At 55.8% G+C, this 15,835-nt stretch overlaps 1 protein-coding gene across 1 annotated transcript; it reads right to left on the reverse strand.

Moving 5' to 3' along the window:
- Positions 1–9,356: 9,356 nt before the first annotated feature.
- On the reverse strand, positions 9,357–13,227 carry TMEM151A (transmembrane protein 151A). Its single transcript, XM_073351613.1, is given in 3 exon segments — positions 9,357–10,845; positions 10,848–11,351; positions 12,933–13,227. Coding segments are annotated over 3 exon segments (1,377 nt in total). The 5' UTR covers positions 12,993–13,227; the 3' UTR covers positions 9,357–10,032.
- Positions 13,228–15,835: the final 2,608 nt, after the last annotated feature.

Consider the following 15,835-nt stretch of genomic DNA (forward strand, 5'->3'; position numbering starts at 1 on the left):
CTTAAGACTTTTGTTGAATCAGGGCTATTGTGCCAAAAAGGAACATCCAAATGCTGTTTCTTTCCTCCGTTCTTCCCAGGACTGTTTCCAGGTACTCTAGCAATCTCAGCAGAAGAAATTTTTCTGAGGAAAGGGGTGAATTCGCTGGGGTAGGGGTTGGATTCTGGGGGAGGTTATAAAGGAAGTTAGATGCTTTAACAATTACCTTTGCACTATTTATGGTGGCTGAAATGGTGGATTCTTTTGAAAATGATGTCTTTAGCCTCTGTTTGCCAGAAGCTGGGAGTGAGCAACAGGGGATGGATCACTTGATGATTACCTGTTCTGTTCATTCCCTCTGGGGCACCTGGCACTGGCCACTGTCAGAAGACTGGATACTGGACTAGATGGACCTTGGGTCTGACCCAGTAGGGCCATTCGTATGTTCTTATACAAAAACTCTACAAATCCAATGGGGCTTTGGAACCTTAATTTTCCAAGTTTGGGACTTATTTGACTCTGCAACCTGCATTTGTTAGCCTTTTTAATATGTTTGGAAATGTATCCGTTTTTACAAAATAAGTCAGCTGCATCAGTAGATCTTGGAGCTGACCTGGTTGACTACAGGCAACAGGAGGAACCCTCATTTTCACATGAATATTCTGGGGTCTGTTGTAACAGTGAGGGGGGGAGAGAGACATGCTTAGGCGGGTCTCCCGTGTGCCATGGCTGGTGGGATAGTTGTGTTTTTATCCTCTCCAGTACAGCGCTAACGTGCAATGTAGGAACAGATGATAACACTGTTTTGGTCATGTGTGATTCTAGTAACTTTTTTCCAGAGTTCCTGATTGGTCATTTAATTTTCACAGCTGGATTATCTGAAAGAAAGAGATGGCACTTTACAGGCTCTGAGTCCAAATAACCAGAGCTGGTCCAGCGCATCTCTGCACAGCCACTGGCCATCCTCTCTCTTCTACACACAGCTTTAACAAACATGGCTGCATTGCAGAACAGTAGAGCTGATTGGGGAAGTTTCTGTTGGAATTATTTTGTGATGGAAAAATACAATTTCTGGAAAATCAAAATGTTCTACAGGAAAATTCTGATTTTGTGGAAAATGGAAAAATGTTTCCCATTGAAAATTTCAATTTTCCAGCAACTGTACTTTCCATTTGGAAAATCAAAATGAAATGTTCATTTTGGGTCAGTTCAAAATGAATCAGAATACTTCAGTTTTTGAACTGACCTGAAAAGGTTTCATTTTAAATGAGTTCAACACAATATTAATCTATATTTCCTTATCAAGGCATTGCCTTATAGGAGTTGTTTGTGCCCCAATTCTCTCCTGTGGGCCAGTATACCTGGGGACCTACATCTCCCATAATGCAATGTGGACTTTCTACTGATTGAGCTGTGTGGTGCATCATGGGAGTCGTATGATTCTGGGTGCATTATGGGAGATGCCATCTTGGCAGAGAGCCTAGCCCATAGGGAAGAATGGGGGCAACAGACTTCTGAACTACAACTCCCATAAGGTAATGTGACATGGAAAAATGCAATTTAATATTGAACTGATTCAAAACTAAGCATTCTGGGTCAGTTCAATAAACCAAAATTAAATATTTCAATTTTGGGAATGTCAGACTTTCTTTTCTATCAAAAAAGTAGTAATGAAACACTAGACATTTCTGAATTGAAAATTTTCAGAATTTTGGTTCCTCAAAAACATTAAAAATTTCAACTTTTTGTCCCAATTTGAGACAAAAGCAAATGTTGACATGTTAGAAATTCTGACTTCCACTCAGCTCTTAAAATAACACCACCACATTCCTGTGGGTGCAGGGAGAGAGGCTTTGGGGGGGGCGGGAGGCCAAGAGGAGACTGGGCTGTGGAGGAGTGAATGTATAGAGATCTCTCTTGATCTTTTGTGGGGAGGCCCGTCCCGTTCTAGAACATCCGGCACCAACAGGTTCTGCAGCCTCTCAGAATACTTTTTGTTATTTGGCGATATTTAAGGAGGCTGGAACTGCTTTTAACTAATTTTGAACCACCTGAGCATTGGTCCTGAAAGTTCTATTGACTTGAATGTTGTGAAAGAGGGAGCTGAGAAGCAATGGAAAAGAAATTCCAGAGCAAAAATATTATCTTTGCCATAATCACACAGAACACTTGTGCTACCCTTGTTTATTAGACAAGGGCTCTCTCCCTGGTGTGGCATAGTGGTGCCATGCTAGTGCAGGCATCACGGTCGCTAGGAGAGAGTTTTTTTAAAAAATTGAATTGAACATGGAAGTAAGCCTGAGTGTTTGAGGTTCAATCCTGCATTGCCAAGGAAGTAGACTACATGCAGTAGGTCTATTTCATTTCTAATTTCTATGGTTCTGTTACAAGGAAATGGGATTTGTGAACACTACATAGTTCTGTGACTCCAAAAACTAGCTTGGAAGGATGACATATCCCTAGTGATGGGATGTCTTGGTACAATTTCTTATTGTACCAGTTGGAACTGGTCTACTTCCCAGCAATCTGATGGGAAGAAATTGCTCCCTGAAATGTTAAGGTCAAAATAACTAATTTTAAAACAGCTCATTCATAGAAACACATAGCATCTGTATAAAAGACACTTGCCCAATCAGCTATCAAAAATCAAATGACCCCACACAGCAAAAAGGTGACATGTGAAACCACTAAAAGATTTACCCTCGTATCGTCTGTCCGAATCAGAATCGATTCACAGGAAATAATCCTTGATTTCCACATGGATTTGGAAACGCGAAGAAGAGACAAGGGGGAAAAAAAATACAGGAAAACTTCAGTGATTGACTGGCGTGTCCCAAGGGCCCATCAGAACTGGTTCCCTTTCTGACTCCCCACTTTCTAATGGTGCTGTAATTTGACATGTATTTACCCAGGGAAATTGTTCACTGCATCTGTTTTTCAGTGAGGCCCTGTTTGAACTGAGATGACTAAAGCATGTAGAAGTTAACTGCTCAAAGTCAGGAAAATGAGTCGGATTCTCAGATAATACTAAGGAACTTTGGCTAATATCCTCAAAGGTATTTAGGCACCCAATTCTGATTAAAAGAAAAGGAGAGTTAGGTGACTCAACACCTTTGAGGATCTGGGCCTCCTGATTCTTTACTACTTCACCCAGGCATTCTGCCTTCCTGAGAACAGCTTTCTGTTTCCACAGAGTAAACTACCCGAACTGCCAATACCTAAATGCCACAAATGTATTTGCCCTCTGCTTTGGCAATTAGTCATACTCTGTTGCCCTACAGCTTGGCCCTATCCAGATACCACCACATTAAGCCAAGTTTTGAGGGTAGAAGCAGGGGAAGGAATCTGGGGGCCCAGTTTACACTCCTGTAAATTACAGACAGCACTCTGATCTTTGCTGCTTGTTTGGCAGAAATGAGACAAGAGCATCTCAAATCCAAGGACTTCGTTTTCCATAGTTTCTGGGTTAGATCGACCATTGCTCTGACCAGGATGGCCATTCTTATGTTCTTAAGAACCATGTCAGTTCTCAGCAGTGGGAGTTTAGTAAAGCGTTAGCCCTTTCGACCCAAGTGGTTAGCCAACATGCAGGGTCTTGTGGGTTGTTTCTGTGAAGAGGAGAAATAGATGATGGATAAGGTATTTCTGTGGGGCAATCCTGTTTATGTACAAAGAATGCACATGAAGTGCTGGTTCTCTGACCACAGTAGGAATCAACTAGGAAACCGTTTCCTTGCTCAGTCTGGCAAGCCTCTTTTTCCAGCCGGCAGTCTGCCCAAAAAGCCCCCTCTCCGCTTTCTTTCAGGGTCATGTGCCAAGTACGTCTCTGGCCGTCCTTGGCTTTCTGCTGCCTTCTCTGTGTGCTTCTGTGGTGTTGCCACTGTGCCTGTTCTCACACATGCAGCTCACCAAAACATTATCCAGCTGCCTACCTTTGCATTCAGCCCCCCTGTGAAACCTCTCGGCCCTCGTAGCTCAGCTCCTGACTGGCCTGGCGTGTTACCGGTGTTTTGGGGAGTGGCTCCTGTTGTTTCAGCTGTCTTCTGCCAAAAGGAGCTTAACTGCTTTTTACGTTTATCCTGAATGAAAGGCAGCTGTCACACCCACCAGCTTCAACAAGGTTTCACCCAGCCTCCAGCATAGCAATATAAAAGTGTAACACATGCCAGCTGATTTGTTATGACTATTTCCTCACTGATGGGCAGAGACAGCATCACTCATTTGTGAGAAAACTTTCCTTTGCTTGTGGAAGATAAATATCGAAGGCGCTCACCCTGAAAGAACATGTGATGGAGCTGGTGAGTAGGGGAACATAACTCCCATCAGTCCTGCCTCCTGGACAGGTAAGGGGAAATGACCTGAACCAGCAAGTGAACAGGATCTGGGAGGCAGGACCAGGGGCCGCATGACAAGCTAGGAGCTGTAGAGAACCTGGATGCAGAGTGGAATCTCCAGGATCTGTCCACAGACCCACACATCAAACAGGCTGTGACTGCCAGCCTTACAGCAGCTGGGTGCAGCTCTGTGAGCAGCTTATGGGGCGGCAGCAGCTGGACAGGGAGCCAGTGCAGAGGGGCCCAATGAGAGACACTAGGTGATCTGGCTGGCCTGGAAACTTGCAAGCTCCTCTTTCCTTGAATAGAGACAGGACTGGAGAGGGCACCCCAGGCCCCAGCCCTGAAGAGCCCTGACTCTCCATTGGACTGGCCCAAGGAAAACCCATTATTGCTCACTTGAAATGTAACTGGTTAAGCCTCTGTGCTGCGGGGGGGTGCAACCTCTGCCCTTTCCTGCCGGCCCTCGTAAAATACCCTTTCACTCAGCCACGTGGCTCAGTGATCATTAGGACCCAGTCTAATAAGACTGCCTGAGAGTGGCGCTACGACTGGCATGCTGTGGGTATCCTAGTGGTGTGGAGTACTCAACCCCAGTCCTTACAAGTGAGTGAGACGCCCCCAGAAGGGATGGGGCCTTACAACGGGAACGAGAGCCCTACTTAGAAGGTGGTGCTGGGGACCTCATTCGTGTGCATGTGCCATTAAGTTGGGTTTTCCTTTGTACTAATGCACTGGGATGAGAAGAGCTTGGGAGAGCCTGGAAACCCAGCATTTTACTAAGTACTTGGAGGGAAGGGAGCCCCCTGGGAGAAACACAGGGGAGAAGGGTGGAAGACGGGGAGCCACAAATACAGCCAAACCCTGTCAAGCAACACATGACAGTGGTATGAAATGTGACTTCATAAGCAGAGCTGTTGCGGGCCGAGGAAGAGATTTATGGCTTAGGCTTAGGCTAGCATTCGGCATCTGGATCCAAGGCTGAAACACGGCGCTAGCCAAGGCCACGTGTCGTGGCCTAGCACACTTGCATAGTGGGTGTGAAACTTTTGTCATGTTGGGTCAAAATCATACAAAAATGGCAGGTGTTAGGGGAGTTCTGCCATGTTTGACCCAAAGGGGAGGACAGGCTCCTATCACCTGGATCCAAAGGTGTAGGCAAAGCAGCCCCAGGAGTGCTTCAAGCTACCTTTGTGTACCCCCCACTGACTGGGGGGCTGTTCCTTTCGGTTGTACGTGAGCATCTGGCCCATATTAGGAATTATTGTCTGGGAGTCCGTGTTGGTCTTGCACGACATATTCATTACCCTGCTGTTCGAAGCACATGTGACATGATGCCCCTGGCTGGGGACAGCCGCGCAGCAAGTAAACTGGCTCGAGAAGTATGGGCCTCTGCTGCTCAGTCTAAATACAGTAAGTGCAAGCACCATAGCTGACTCAAACCTCTGAGGACTAGCCAGAGAGGGGGCGCGAGAGCCCCATTGTTGTTGCCGTTTACCCACGGCTTAGTTGGCTTTATTAGGCGCAGTCAGTCCTAATTCATATTTTCACTCATGTTCCCAATGACGTTTGCTTCTAAGTACACAGGGCATCAGTCAGGAAACCTGGGTGCTAGTCTCAACTCTGCCATTGACTCACTATGTGACCTTGGGCAGATCACGTAACACCTCTGTACATCGATCCCCATCTGTAAAATGGGCATGTTTATCCTGTGGGATCATCCCCTGTACAGTCTGTTCCTCCCTTGGGGGGATGGGGAGGGCTCGTCCACGCCGCCTTAGAGTTATTTGCAACGGATAGAGGAAAAGTGCAATATGAATCAAGTTAATGACAAATGAGTCTCGACTATCCTTGCCCGGTTCAAAGGAAGCTTGCCTGATTAATAGTAAAACTATAAGTGCCCTTCTAGTGCTAAGGGCACTTACATGTGCTTTGTCCATCACAGGAGGGGATGATCCTGTCCCCCACCTCACCCCCCCCCCAAGAGAGAATAGACTGTAGGAGATGATCCCACCTAGGATGGGGAATACTCTGTAGGGGACCATGTATTGCTTGGGGGGGGAGGGGTGTTCCTTGAGGTGGGGCACAGGGGACTCCCCACCACCTTGTTCCTGCATTGGCACCCATCCCCATCTCTGTCCCCAGGAGCTGACGCAGAAGGACTCCAGCCTGTCCTGCAAGTGCCACCTGCCCCAGGCCTCACCCCCATCCATGTGAGAAACTGGTTCAGCAACCACCACCAGCAGGACTGGGCAGCCTCAACCAAGAACAGGTGAGGGGACAAGCCCACCCTGGGGTCTGACATGGGATCCTGCCCCAGCCTTCAGCATGGAGGGGATGGGAGATGTCCGTGAGACACACAGGGGTCTCAGTAGGGGGCACTGGGCTGCAGGGCAGGGGCTTGGTGGGGGGCGCTAGGCTGCAGGAAGCAGCCCGGGGGGCTGAAAGACCAATCGAATCCCACTTATGATGTTCCTCTTTGCGGTTTCCTGGTTCCGCCCAAACACAGCCGAGGTTTTGGAGTGAGCTGACTTGAGTTCAATACCGGGGAAAGTGGGGGGGCGGTGAGACCCTTTCATTTACAGGAATAAAGGCTGCCTGGCTCTGAGGGTGGTACAGGAGCTCCTGGGTGTCTGGAAGGTCAGGGGCTGTGCTGAGGCTCCGGATGCCTGGGTTCTATTATGGCCTCTGCTGTTAATGCGGCTTTAATTTCTCTGGCTCACTTAGGATTTTCCCTCCTAGGTTCTAGAAGTATTCACCATCCAAGCCTAGCATGGCCACCCTGCCTCCCCTGGCTGAGTGCCAGGCCAGCATGGGCCCGAGTGATGCCCCCTCCCTGTGGAGGCCAGTTCAGCCCCCAGCCTCAGTGCGCCCCCCCACCAGCAGGCCGAAGGATCCGATGGCAGACATCAGACACCAGGAACTGGCTGGGGCAGGCAGGAGTCATGGATTCCCCCAGGGATGACGTGGAAGACTGTGATTCAGAGGGGGATCCAGCTGGCAGCCACAGGAGGAGTTGTCCCTGAGCAGGTGAGAGATGGGTGGGGTACAGACAGCAGTGCTGAGCTGCATGGTATACATCGCGGTGGTGCCCATAGGCCCTGCCGTCCTATCCCAGCATGCACTGATGGGCTGCACAGCCCCCAGCCCTGCCCTTCTCTGGCTCCAGGGGCTCCCAGAATGGGGGGTGTCTGGGGCAGCAGCAAGACAGTGCTCCTAGAGCTGCCAGGGCAGGAATAATGCCCCTTGGGTGGCAGGGCCAGGAGCCAGGGCATTAGGGGTGCCAGGTTTGCAGCAAAGACCAACGGGTCATGGGCAGCTGGGGATAAGATGGACAGCTCAGGGGGCTGAGATACCTTCTGACCCGCCCCCATCCCACGTCCCAACACATGCACCAGGTAAATCTGCCCCCCCTCCCCACCCTTTATGCAAGAAACAGCTAGAGCTGCAGCCTCAGCGCACCAACTCCAGGACGGGCATCAGGGCAGTTAAGCAGATTTAACGTGGACCCTTTGCACGCTAGGGGGGCTGGCTCCAATCCAGCCCTGGGGCAGCGGGTCTGGGAGTGAGACAGGGGGCCTTTCCCCTCCCAGGGGTGCCAGTTCTGGTCTGGATCCACCTTGTGTAAGGCATGTTTGCAGGGTCTCAGCCCAGTTCTCCCCAGGACACACACACAGCCCTGCCCGTGGGCACTAACCCGCCCCTCGCCGGCATCCCCAGCACTGGGGCTAGGCAGCTGAACAAGCCACCTTGGGAGTAAGAGGTGCAGCAGCAGGGAGAGCAGGGCGGGGGGCTCTTCAGGGCTCCCCCCGAATCAGACTTCAGGATGAATCTCCAGCAGATTTTCGGGGTATAAAGCACCCCCTCCATTCGAGAACACGGTGCTGTGTTTCCCCTCCGGGGGCTGAGCACGGACTCTTGGGGTTTTGCCCCAGAGGGGAGTGGGGTCTAATGGGTTAGAATGTGGGCTGGGCATCAGGCATCCTGGGTTCAATTCCTGGCTCTGCCCCTGGCATGAGTGAGTGAGTGATTTCCTCTCTTTAGTGCTCCATCCTTCTGCAGGGGCTGAGCTGGCTCTGTTCATGTTCCCAGAGAGGCTGAAGCCAGCAGGACAATGGTCTGGACTGCTTGGGGCCATGCAGTGTCTAGACAGGGATGGGGAAGCCCTGGGCCTTGATAGGGCTCAGTGAGGGCTTGACTAAGGGCTCTAACCTGCCTGTTCCACACCACCCCTGCACCGTTTGACCTGCATTCCAGGAAAGCAGGCCCTGGGCCCCATGGAGCCAGTGCGGAAGCTCAAGATGCACCTGCATCTGTCAGTCCCTCAATAAACCCTAATGCTTCCATCAGCAGCTGTGTCTGTCACTCTTACTGCGCAGGCCTGGAGGGCTGACCCCCGTGCTCCAGGGCAGTGGTAGGTGGTGCTGTGCTGGAGGGAGCAGGACAGGGGCTCAGTAGGGGGCACGTGCCCCTTGCAGTCAGTGCTGGCCCCAAAGTCTGAGTCCAGGGGGCCGAGCTCAGGGCTGGGATAGCAGTGGCTGCAGGCTGGCAGTCAGGGGCATCAGCAGGGCTGCTATATCAGTTGGCTCCATTTCCCGGGCTGCCCTGTACTGCTCGCTCCATTCCCCAGAGCGGATCAGCTCATGGCTCCAGCACCCATAGGCAAGGCACTTGAGCAATTGAGCCCATCTGCTCCTGCCAGAGTGGCTCGTGCTACCCCCAGGCCTTGGAGCGGCCACTCACTCTTAAAGGGCCCTGCCCCAGGAGGGTCTGCAATAGAGTCTCTGCAGGTCCTGGGCAGTGCTGAGTGCCAGTTGCCTCTGGGTGGGGCATGGGGGCTGTTCACACAGGACTCCCTCACCTGGTGCTGAGACGCAGCAGGGGGCTACCTGCATGCGGGCACAGCACAGTTCAGGCCAGGACCAGAGCCGTATCCTAGTCTGGGCTTAGCTCCTCCAGCAGGGGACTCCCCACCCCCTTGCACACGCGCACACAGCCTGGCTCATCCCCCCCCCTGCACAGCCACATACCCAGACTCTGCTGTGGGTTTGTGTCCCTTTATTCACTGTCACGCTCACTCCAGCCAGGCCTCCCTGGGCATGCACCATTTAACCACCAGCCCCTTGGCACAGCCTCAGGGAGAGAGGGGTGCCAGGGCAGAATAGATACCCTGCAGGGAAGGTTTGAGAGGAAATTAAACTATCCCCCAGCCTCACTCTGCCATGGGGGTCACAGCCTCGGGGAGAGAGGGGTGAGGCACCGAACCCACAGTATCAAAGTCCTCCAACTATCAGGGATTTAGGGCAGCCCCAGTCACCTCCAAAGGAAGCTTCATCCCCTCCTGCATATCTGGCACATCTGGGGAAGGCTGCCCTCTGCCCTAGGCTCCCCCTTTGCACAGGCCTGTCAATGTCCCTGTCCCAGCCCTGGATTCAGTCTAACCTCTGGAATCCAATTCTACGCACAGGAGCTGAGATCAGAATCCAGCCCTGACCCCGTAGCCCTCAGTGGGTGACTGGATCTACACCTGGAGAGCTGAATGCACACACTGGTTTTGCTGCGAAGTAGCTCCCCTACTTCTACCTCAGCCAGGGCCTGTGTGCCACGAGCACTGGGGTCCCCGGGGCAGGGGAGGGGGTTCAGTTGTTCCCCAGGGGTAGCTGCATTGCTCTCCTCCTGTCTCCAGGCACCCATCCACGCTCCTGGCCGTGCACTGAGTTCATAGAGGCGTCCCAGCCGCTGTGCCCGGGGTGCCCTGTGGGGGGCACGTCTCCCCACTGCGCATGATGATCACGGGAAAGTAGAGGGCGTCGTGGTAGCAGGGTGGATTCCCCAGGGGCTGCCTCTCTGCCCCGCCCCCGCTCAGGCTGCGGAAGATGCCGCGGCCCAGCGAGAAGCGGCTGCGGCTGAAGGGCAGGCGGGCGTAGAGGGCCCGGGTGCCGCAAGAGGGGAGTGAGTTGCTGCTCAGCGTGCGACGGCAGCGCTGCCAGCCCCGTAGGTAAGCCCCGCCTGCCATGACCGCATCCATCAGCACCGCCTCTGAGTAGCTGGGCACCAGCTGGCGGTTGGAGCAGATGTGCCACTCCAGCTCCGTCATGTCCACCGTGGCCACGCGTGGGATGGGGCGGCCGTAGCCAGGGGGCTCCAGGGAGCCGGGCCCGTCCTCGGTACCGAAGAGCTTCTCCACATGGTAGTGCACGTTGGCCGTGCGGTACCCGGCCAGCACCCGCAGCGGCCAGGACAGAAGCGCCAGCGAGGCTGCCCAGAAGGCCCAGCGCCGGGCGAACCAGGGAGGGCGCCCTGGCTCAGGGAAGACCATCAGCTGCTCCTGGAAGTTGACATCCTGCAGCCGCATGCCCTCTCGTGCCTCCAGGTAGTCGTCCAGCCCCTCGTTCTGTCCGAAGAAGCGTGCCCGCTGTGCCAGGTAGGCAGCCTCGGCCCGAGCGCTGGCGAAGCTGAAGCACTTGGTGAAGCGCAGGCGCGTGGCCGGATGCTCAGCCAGGCCCAGCAACTCCTTGGAGACGTCGCGCACGCGCCGTGGGCCGCGTAGTCAAAGTGGCTCTCAGCCACGTGGGTGTTGACCCGCTCGTGGTACACCTGGGTGGTGGTGTAGGCATCGCCATTGCGATAGCGGGTCACCTGGCGCGTCCGGCGGACGTAGTGGTAGCTCGCCGCCTTCCACCACACGCAAGGCGCTGCCTGCTGCATGCGCTGCACCAGCTGGTGCACGCTGGCCGTGCTGGCCCGGGGCTGGCGCCGGGCCTGAGCAAAGCAGTGCCAGCATTCTACCAGGTAAAGCAGATAGAGCATGGCCAGGAAGGCCAGCGGGATGTAGAGATAGCCATCGGAGCAGGGGCTGGCGTGATAGACGGTGGAGGTTCCCCGGGCTGCTCCATCAAAGGCCAGGCGGGTGACGCTGGACAGGTGGCACCAGGCCACGGCACCAAAACAACCATACATCAGCAAGGTGAGCAGGAGGCACCGCCAGTGTGACTCCCGGCACAGGGAGCTGCTCAGGGACTGCTTGAGGGGGCGCTGCTGCTCCAGGGAGAGAGAAACACAGTTAGTGGGGAAAGGCCCTGGGTCCCTTTCCCTGTTCCCTCGGCCTGAGGCTGGATCAGCGTCCATGCCCCACAACAGGGGAAGGTCCCGTTTCCTTTCCCCCCACGCCCGCCCGCCCGTCCCGTCCCCCCCGAGCCGCCCAGAGCTGCTGCCCCCTGGAGAGGAAAGGCCACCTGTCCCCTACCCCGCTCTCCAACCTCCAACTATCGAAAGGGCTGGCCCAGGCCAGGCAGCACTAGCCAGTCAGAATGCCCGTGAGCAGGCTCCTGGCTGGAAAGGGGATGGCCCCTCTGGCACAAGGCCCAGCTGTGCCCACAGCGAGCATCTAATCCACCCCCACCCGCCTTCCACCTCATCAGCATCTCGTGGGCACCAGGCACAACGCCAACTACAAATGGACTCCCGGGGGCAGGGCAGGGCGAGGGATGCAGATGCATCAGCACCAATGAGCTCACTGGGGGATGGGCAGGCTCCGGGCTAAATTAACCACCCGACTTTACCCCCTATGTCCCTCCCGCTCCCAGAGCTGGGTATAGAACCCCTGGGTCCTGGCTTCCACCCCCACTGCTTTGGCCCATTAGATCCCACCCTGAACTGGGCCTAGAGCCCAGGAGTCCTGGACCTCTGCTCACCTCTAACTGCCTGGCCCCCACTTGCCTCCCAGGCCCAAGGACAGAACCCAGGAGTCCTGGTTCCCACTGCCCCCTGCTTTAGACCCCAGGCCTCTCCTGGAATTGAGAACTGAACCCAGGAGTCGGGGTTGCCAACACCCCAGCCCCCATTCCCTGCCACTGGACCCCAACCTCCCAGAGCTGGGAATGGAGGGGTGGGCCCAGGGATGTGATGGGGGGAGACGCAGGGATCGAAACTGCCCCGCACGTCTCCTCCTGCCTCTGCGATTACCCCCCACACACACACCCGGTGTTCCCTGCAGGACTGGCGGGGGCGGAGAAAACAAGGGCTCCCCACCTCACGCTTGGCCCGGGGGGATGCCAGCCCCAGCAAGCCCTCCCCCCATCTCTGCCTTTGTCCCGATCGAGCCCCTCACGGTCCCTCCCCCTCCCCCCACACCCAGCCCCAGCAAGAGACGCCGCCACCAGCCCCAGCCGCTCTGCTGCAATGCAGAGCCCGGCACCCGACCCGCCTCCCCGCGACGGGCCCGACAGCAACCCCCACACCCCGGGCCAACGGGGTCCCCCAGGCCCGATCCAGCCCCGGTGATTCCGGTGCATCGTCCCTCCACATGGTAACGAGTTACCGAAATGCCGGGGGAACGGAGCGGGGGAATCGCCGTGACCCCCACGTCCACAGCCCCATACACCCCAACCCCGCCTGTCTCCCCGTACCCCAGCCCCGCCTACCCCCTGCCCCCACCTCCCACCCCCCCAACGCTGCCTACCCCCCCACTCACACTCAAACACCCCCCCACGCCCTGCCTGTCTGTCCTGGGTGGGGGGGGAGTTCCCAGCAGCGCTTCCCCCCCCCGCAACTAGCCCCTGAGGGGAGAGCACCCCACCCCTTGCGCGTGGGGGGTCCAGGATCGGGCCCAGCGCTCACCTCCTCCCGGTGCGGGTCCCCCGCGGCGGGCGGGCCGGGCAGCGCCCCCTCGCCGAGCATGGCTGTTGCTGGGGGCTGCGGCAGCCGGGATCGCGGGCACCATGGCGGGGTCAGACCCAGCGCGCCCCGGCCCGAGAGCGGAGCCGCCTCCCCGCCTGGTGCATCTTCTGCGCCCCGCTCCGATTGCTCCGTGCGCCTGCTCCGCCTCCCCCGGCGGGGCCCTGCCCGCGGCGCCGGGGCCGCCTCCCTCCTGCCCCGGTGCCCAGCTTCCCCTGCCCAGCACTGCGCCCCGGCTACACCATCGCCCCCGGTTCCGCAGCCCTACTCCCCTGCGCCCAGGCAGAGCCCCCCCACATCCACCCTCCGCCGCCTCCAGTGCACCCAGGTGCCCACCTCCCCTGCCACCCAACCCAGGGCCCTGATGTCCCCTGCACCCCAGGGGTCTCCTGTGCCCCCACCCCTCCCCTCCCTGCACCCCTCTGCCCCATCCCCTCGTGCCACCCACCCTACACTGCAGCCCTGTGCTCCAGAGCCAGTGTGCCCCCCTGCCCGCCATACACACACACACACACACACAAGCACACCCTGCTCTCACTCACGTGTGCCCTGCGCCCCTTATGCCTCTTGACATTCCCCACTCCTGTGATCCCCTCTCTCCCTCTGCACCACCTTCATCCCCTGCTATGACTCAGCCCGGGGGCCCTGCAACCCCAGTGCCACCCTGTCCCTGCACCCCCTATGCCCTGCACCCCAGTGCTACCTGCACATCCTACATGCATGTGTCCCCTGAACCCCCACTCCTCACCCCCCAGTGCAACCCACACCTCCTGTCCCTGCACTTCACCCCCTATGCTACCTGCATGTGCCCCCGGAACCCCCATACCTCACCCCCTCAGTGCGACCCACATATCATGCTCCTAATTGACCCTCTTCCCCCAGCCCAGGTGCCATCCTGCAACCCCCCAATCTGTGCCTCCTGCTCCTACCAACCTGCACCCCCCGACACCATCCCCAGTGCCTCCTGCCCCCCCTCTGTGCCTACAATCCCCACTCCCCTTGCTCTCCAATACCCTTCGGGGTGCAAGGTGTCTCAGCTCTGCATTACCAAAGTCCGACTATGCCTCCTTCCTTTCCCCTCCCCCCCCCCCAACCCCCATGTTGTTGCATTTTGGAGATGGTCCCTAAGATGGATAGGAATTCAGTTCCCCTTAATGCCCCTGGCAGAATGGCTGGTCCTGACTGCCCATGGACTCCTTTGCTCAGGTAAGAGAAGTGAGACTGGCTCCACTGCCCTCCCCCCAGGCCTCCTCTCCATCTCTCCCTGCAGCTCCCATGGTGCCAGGACAAGGGGGCAGTGCCCAGGCAAGGGAGCCCCTATCTCAGAGAACATGTGCAGCATGCAAGACTTCCTTGTGCAGTGTGCAAAGAACTAGATTCCCTGGAGATTGGTATGAGAGTCAGTGGGTGAGCTGCAGGACTCCCTGCCACAGGATTTATGGATGGGAGATTCAAAGGCCAGAAGGGCCTGTTCTCATCCTCCATCCTGACTCCTGAATCACTCAGGCTGGGTACTTCCCCACATGGATCCCTGCACCCCACCCAGAGCTGCTGGCTAAGCTGGAGTTGAGCTTTTAGAGAGACATCCAGTTTGGATTGAAAGACCTCACTTGATGGAGAACCCCCTTCCCCATCCCTGGGGCAGTTGTTCCAAGGGTGAGTCCCCTCTCCCTGTTGAACATGTGTCCCTCAGTTCCAGGCTAAATGTGTCAGGCACTGGCTCCCAGCCCTTGGCTCTTGCTCAGCTTTTGTCTGTGATATTAATGAGCCCCCAGCTCCAAGAAATCTCCCTGTGGAGGTGCTGAAAGGCCAGGATTGAGCCCCTTTGGTACCTTCTCTGGGATAAACTAAATGCAGCTCCACCAGACTCTCCTTGCAAGGCAGGTCCTCCAGGCCTCGGATCCTTCTTGTGGTTCTTCTCTGAGGCTCCCCTTGATTTGTCATCAGCCTTTGGAAGAGTCGTAACTGGATGTGGGTGTAAGATCCAGTCTCGGTCTCACCAGTGCTGTGTGCTGTAGAGGGGATTCACCTCCCAGCTCCTGCTCCATGTCCCTCAGACATGCCAGGATCACATTCACCCTCATACCAACAGCATGGCACTGGGAGCTCCTGCTCAGCTGATTTTCACAAGCACTGATGAGTCCCTGCAATCCTGGATACAGCCCCCAGCCCGTGCTGTGGTCAGGGCTCTCCAGCCAGGCATTGTGGAGTCATGCCTGCTATTAGGCAAAGGTTCAGCTTGTCCAAAAGGGACGGTGAGTTAAGCAAGTCACTTTACTCAAAACCCTGTAATCTTGGGACTCCAGGAACTGGCACTTTACATAGACCCCTCTGGGGCAGGCTCTCAGCAGGTGGAAATTGACCAGGCTCCACTGAAGTCACCAGTGTGGGGATGACTTTCACACACTGAGAGTCTACTACCAGTAGCGAATAACTTCACCTGCAATTGGGGCCAGCCAATTGGGCCGTGAGAGGGTGGGAGTCAGTGGCCCAAAGTGGGGATGTGCTTTGGGGTACAGATGGGTGCAGATGGTGCAAATGGGCTTAGTCTCCCAGTGATCCATGGGATTTGACTAATTCCTGCAGGCTCTGTTTTTAAAAATGTGCTAAATTGTTATTCAGATATGAACTCTCCCCATCCCCCACATCTGTGGCCAGCAAAAACCCCATTGGTAACCCTGGAAAAAGCCTTGGTGGTCATAGTGGATAAGCAGCTGAGCATAAGCTCCCAGTGTGATGAAATCCTTTGATGCACAAACAAGGGAATCTCAGGTAGGAGAAGAGAGGCTCCGTTACCTCTGTGTCAGGGCCTGGGGTGCGACCACTGCTGGAATCCTGTGTCCGGT

This window comes from Lepidochelys kempii, chromosome 7, assembly GCF_965140265.1.
Source record: "Lepidochelys kempii isolate rLepKem1 chromosome 7, rLepKem1.hap2, whole genome shotgun sequence".
Classification (NCBI taxonomy): domain Eukaryota; kingdom Metazoa; phylum Chordata; order Testudines; family Cheloniidae; genus Lepidochelys; species Lepidochelys kempii.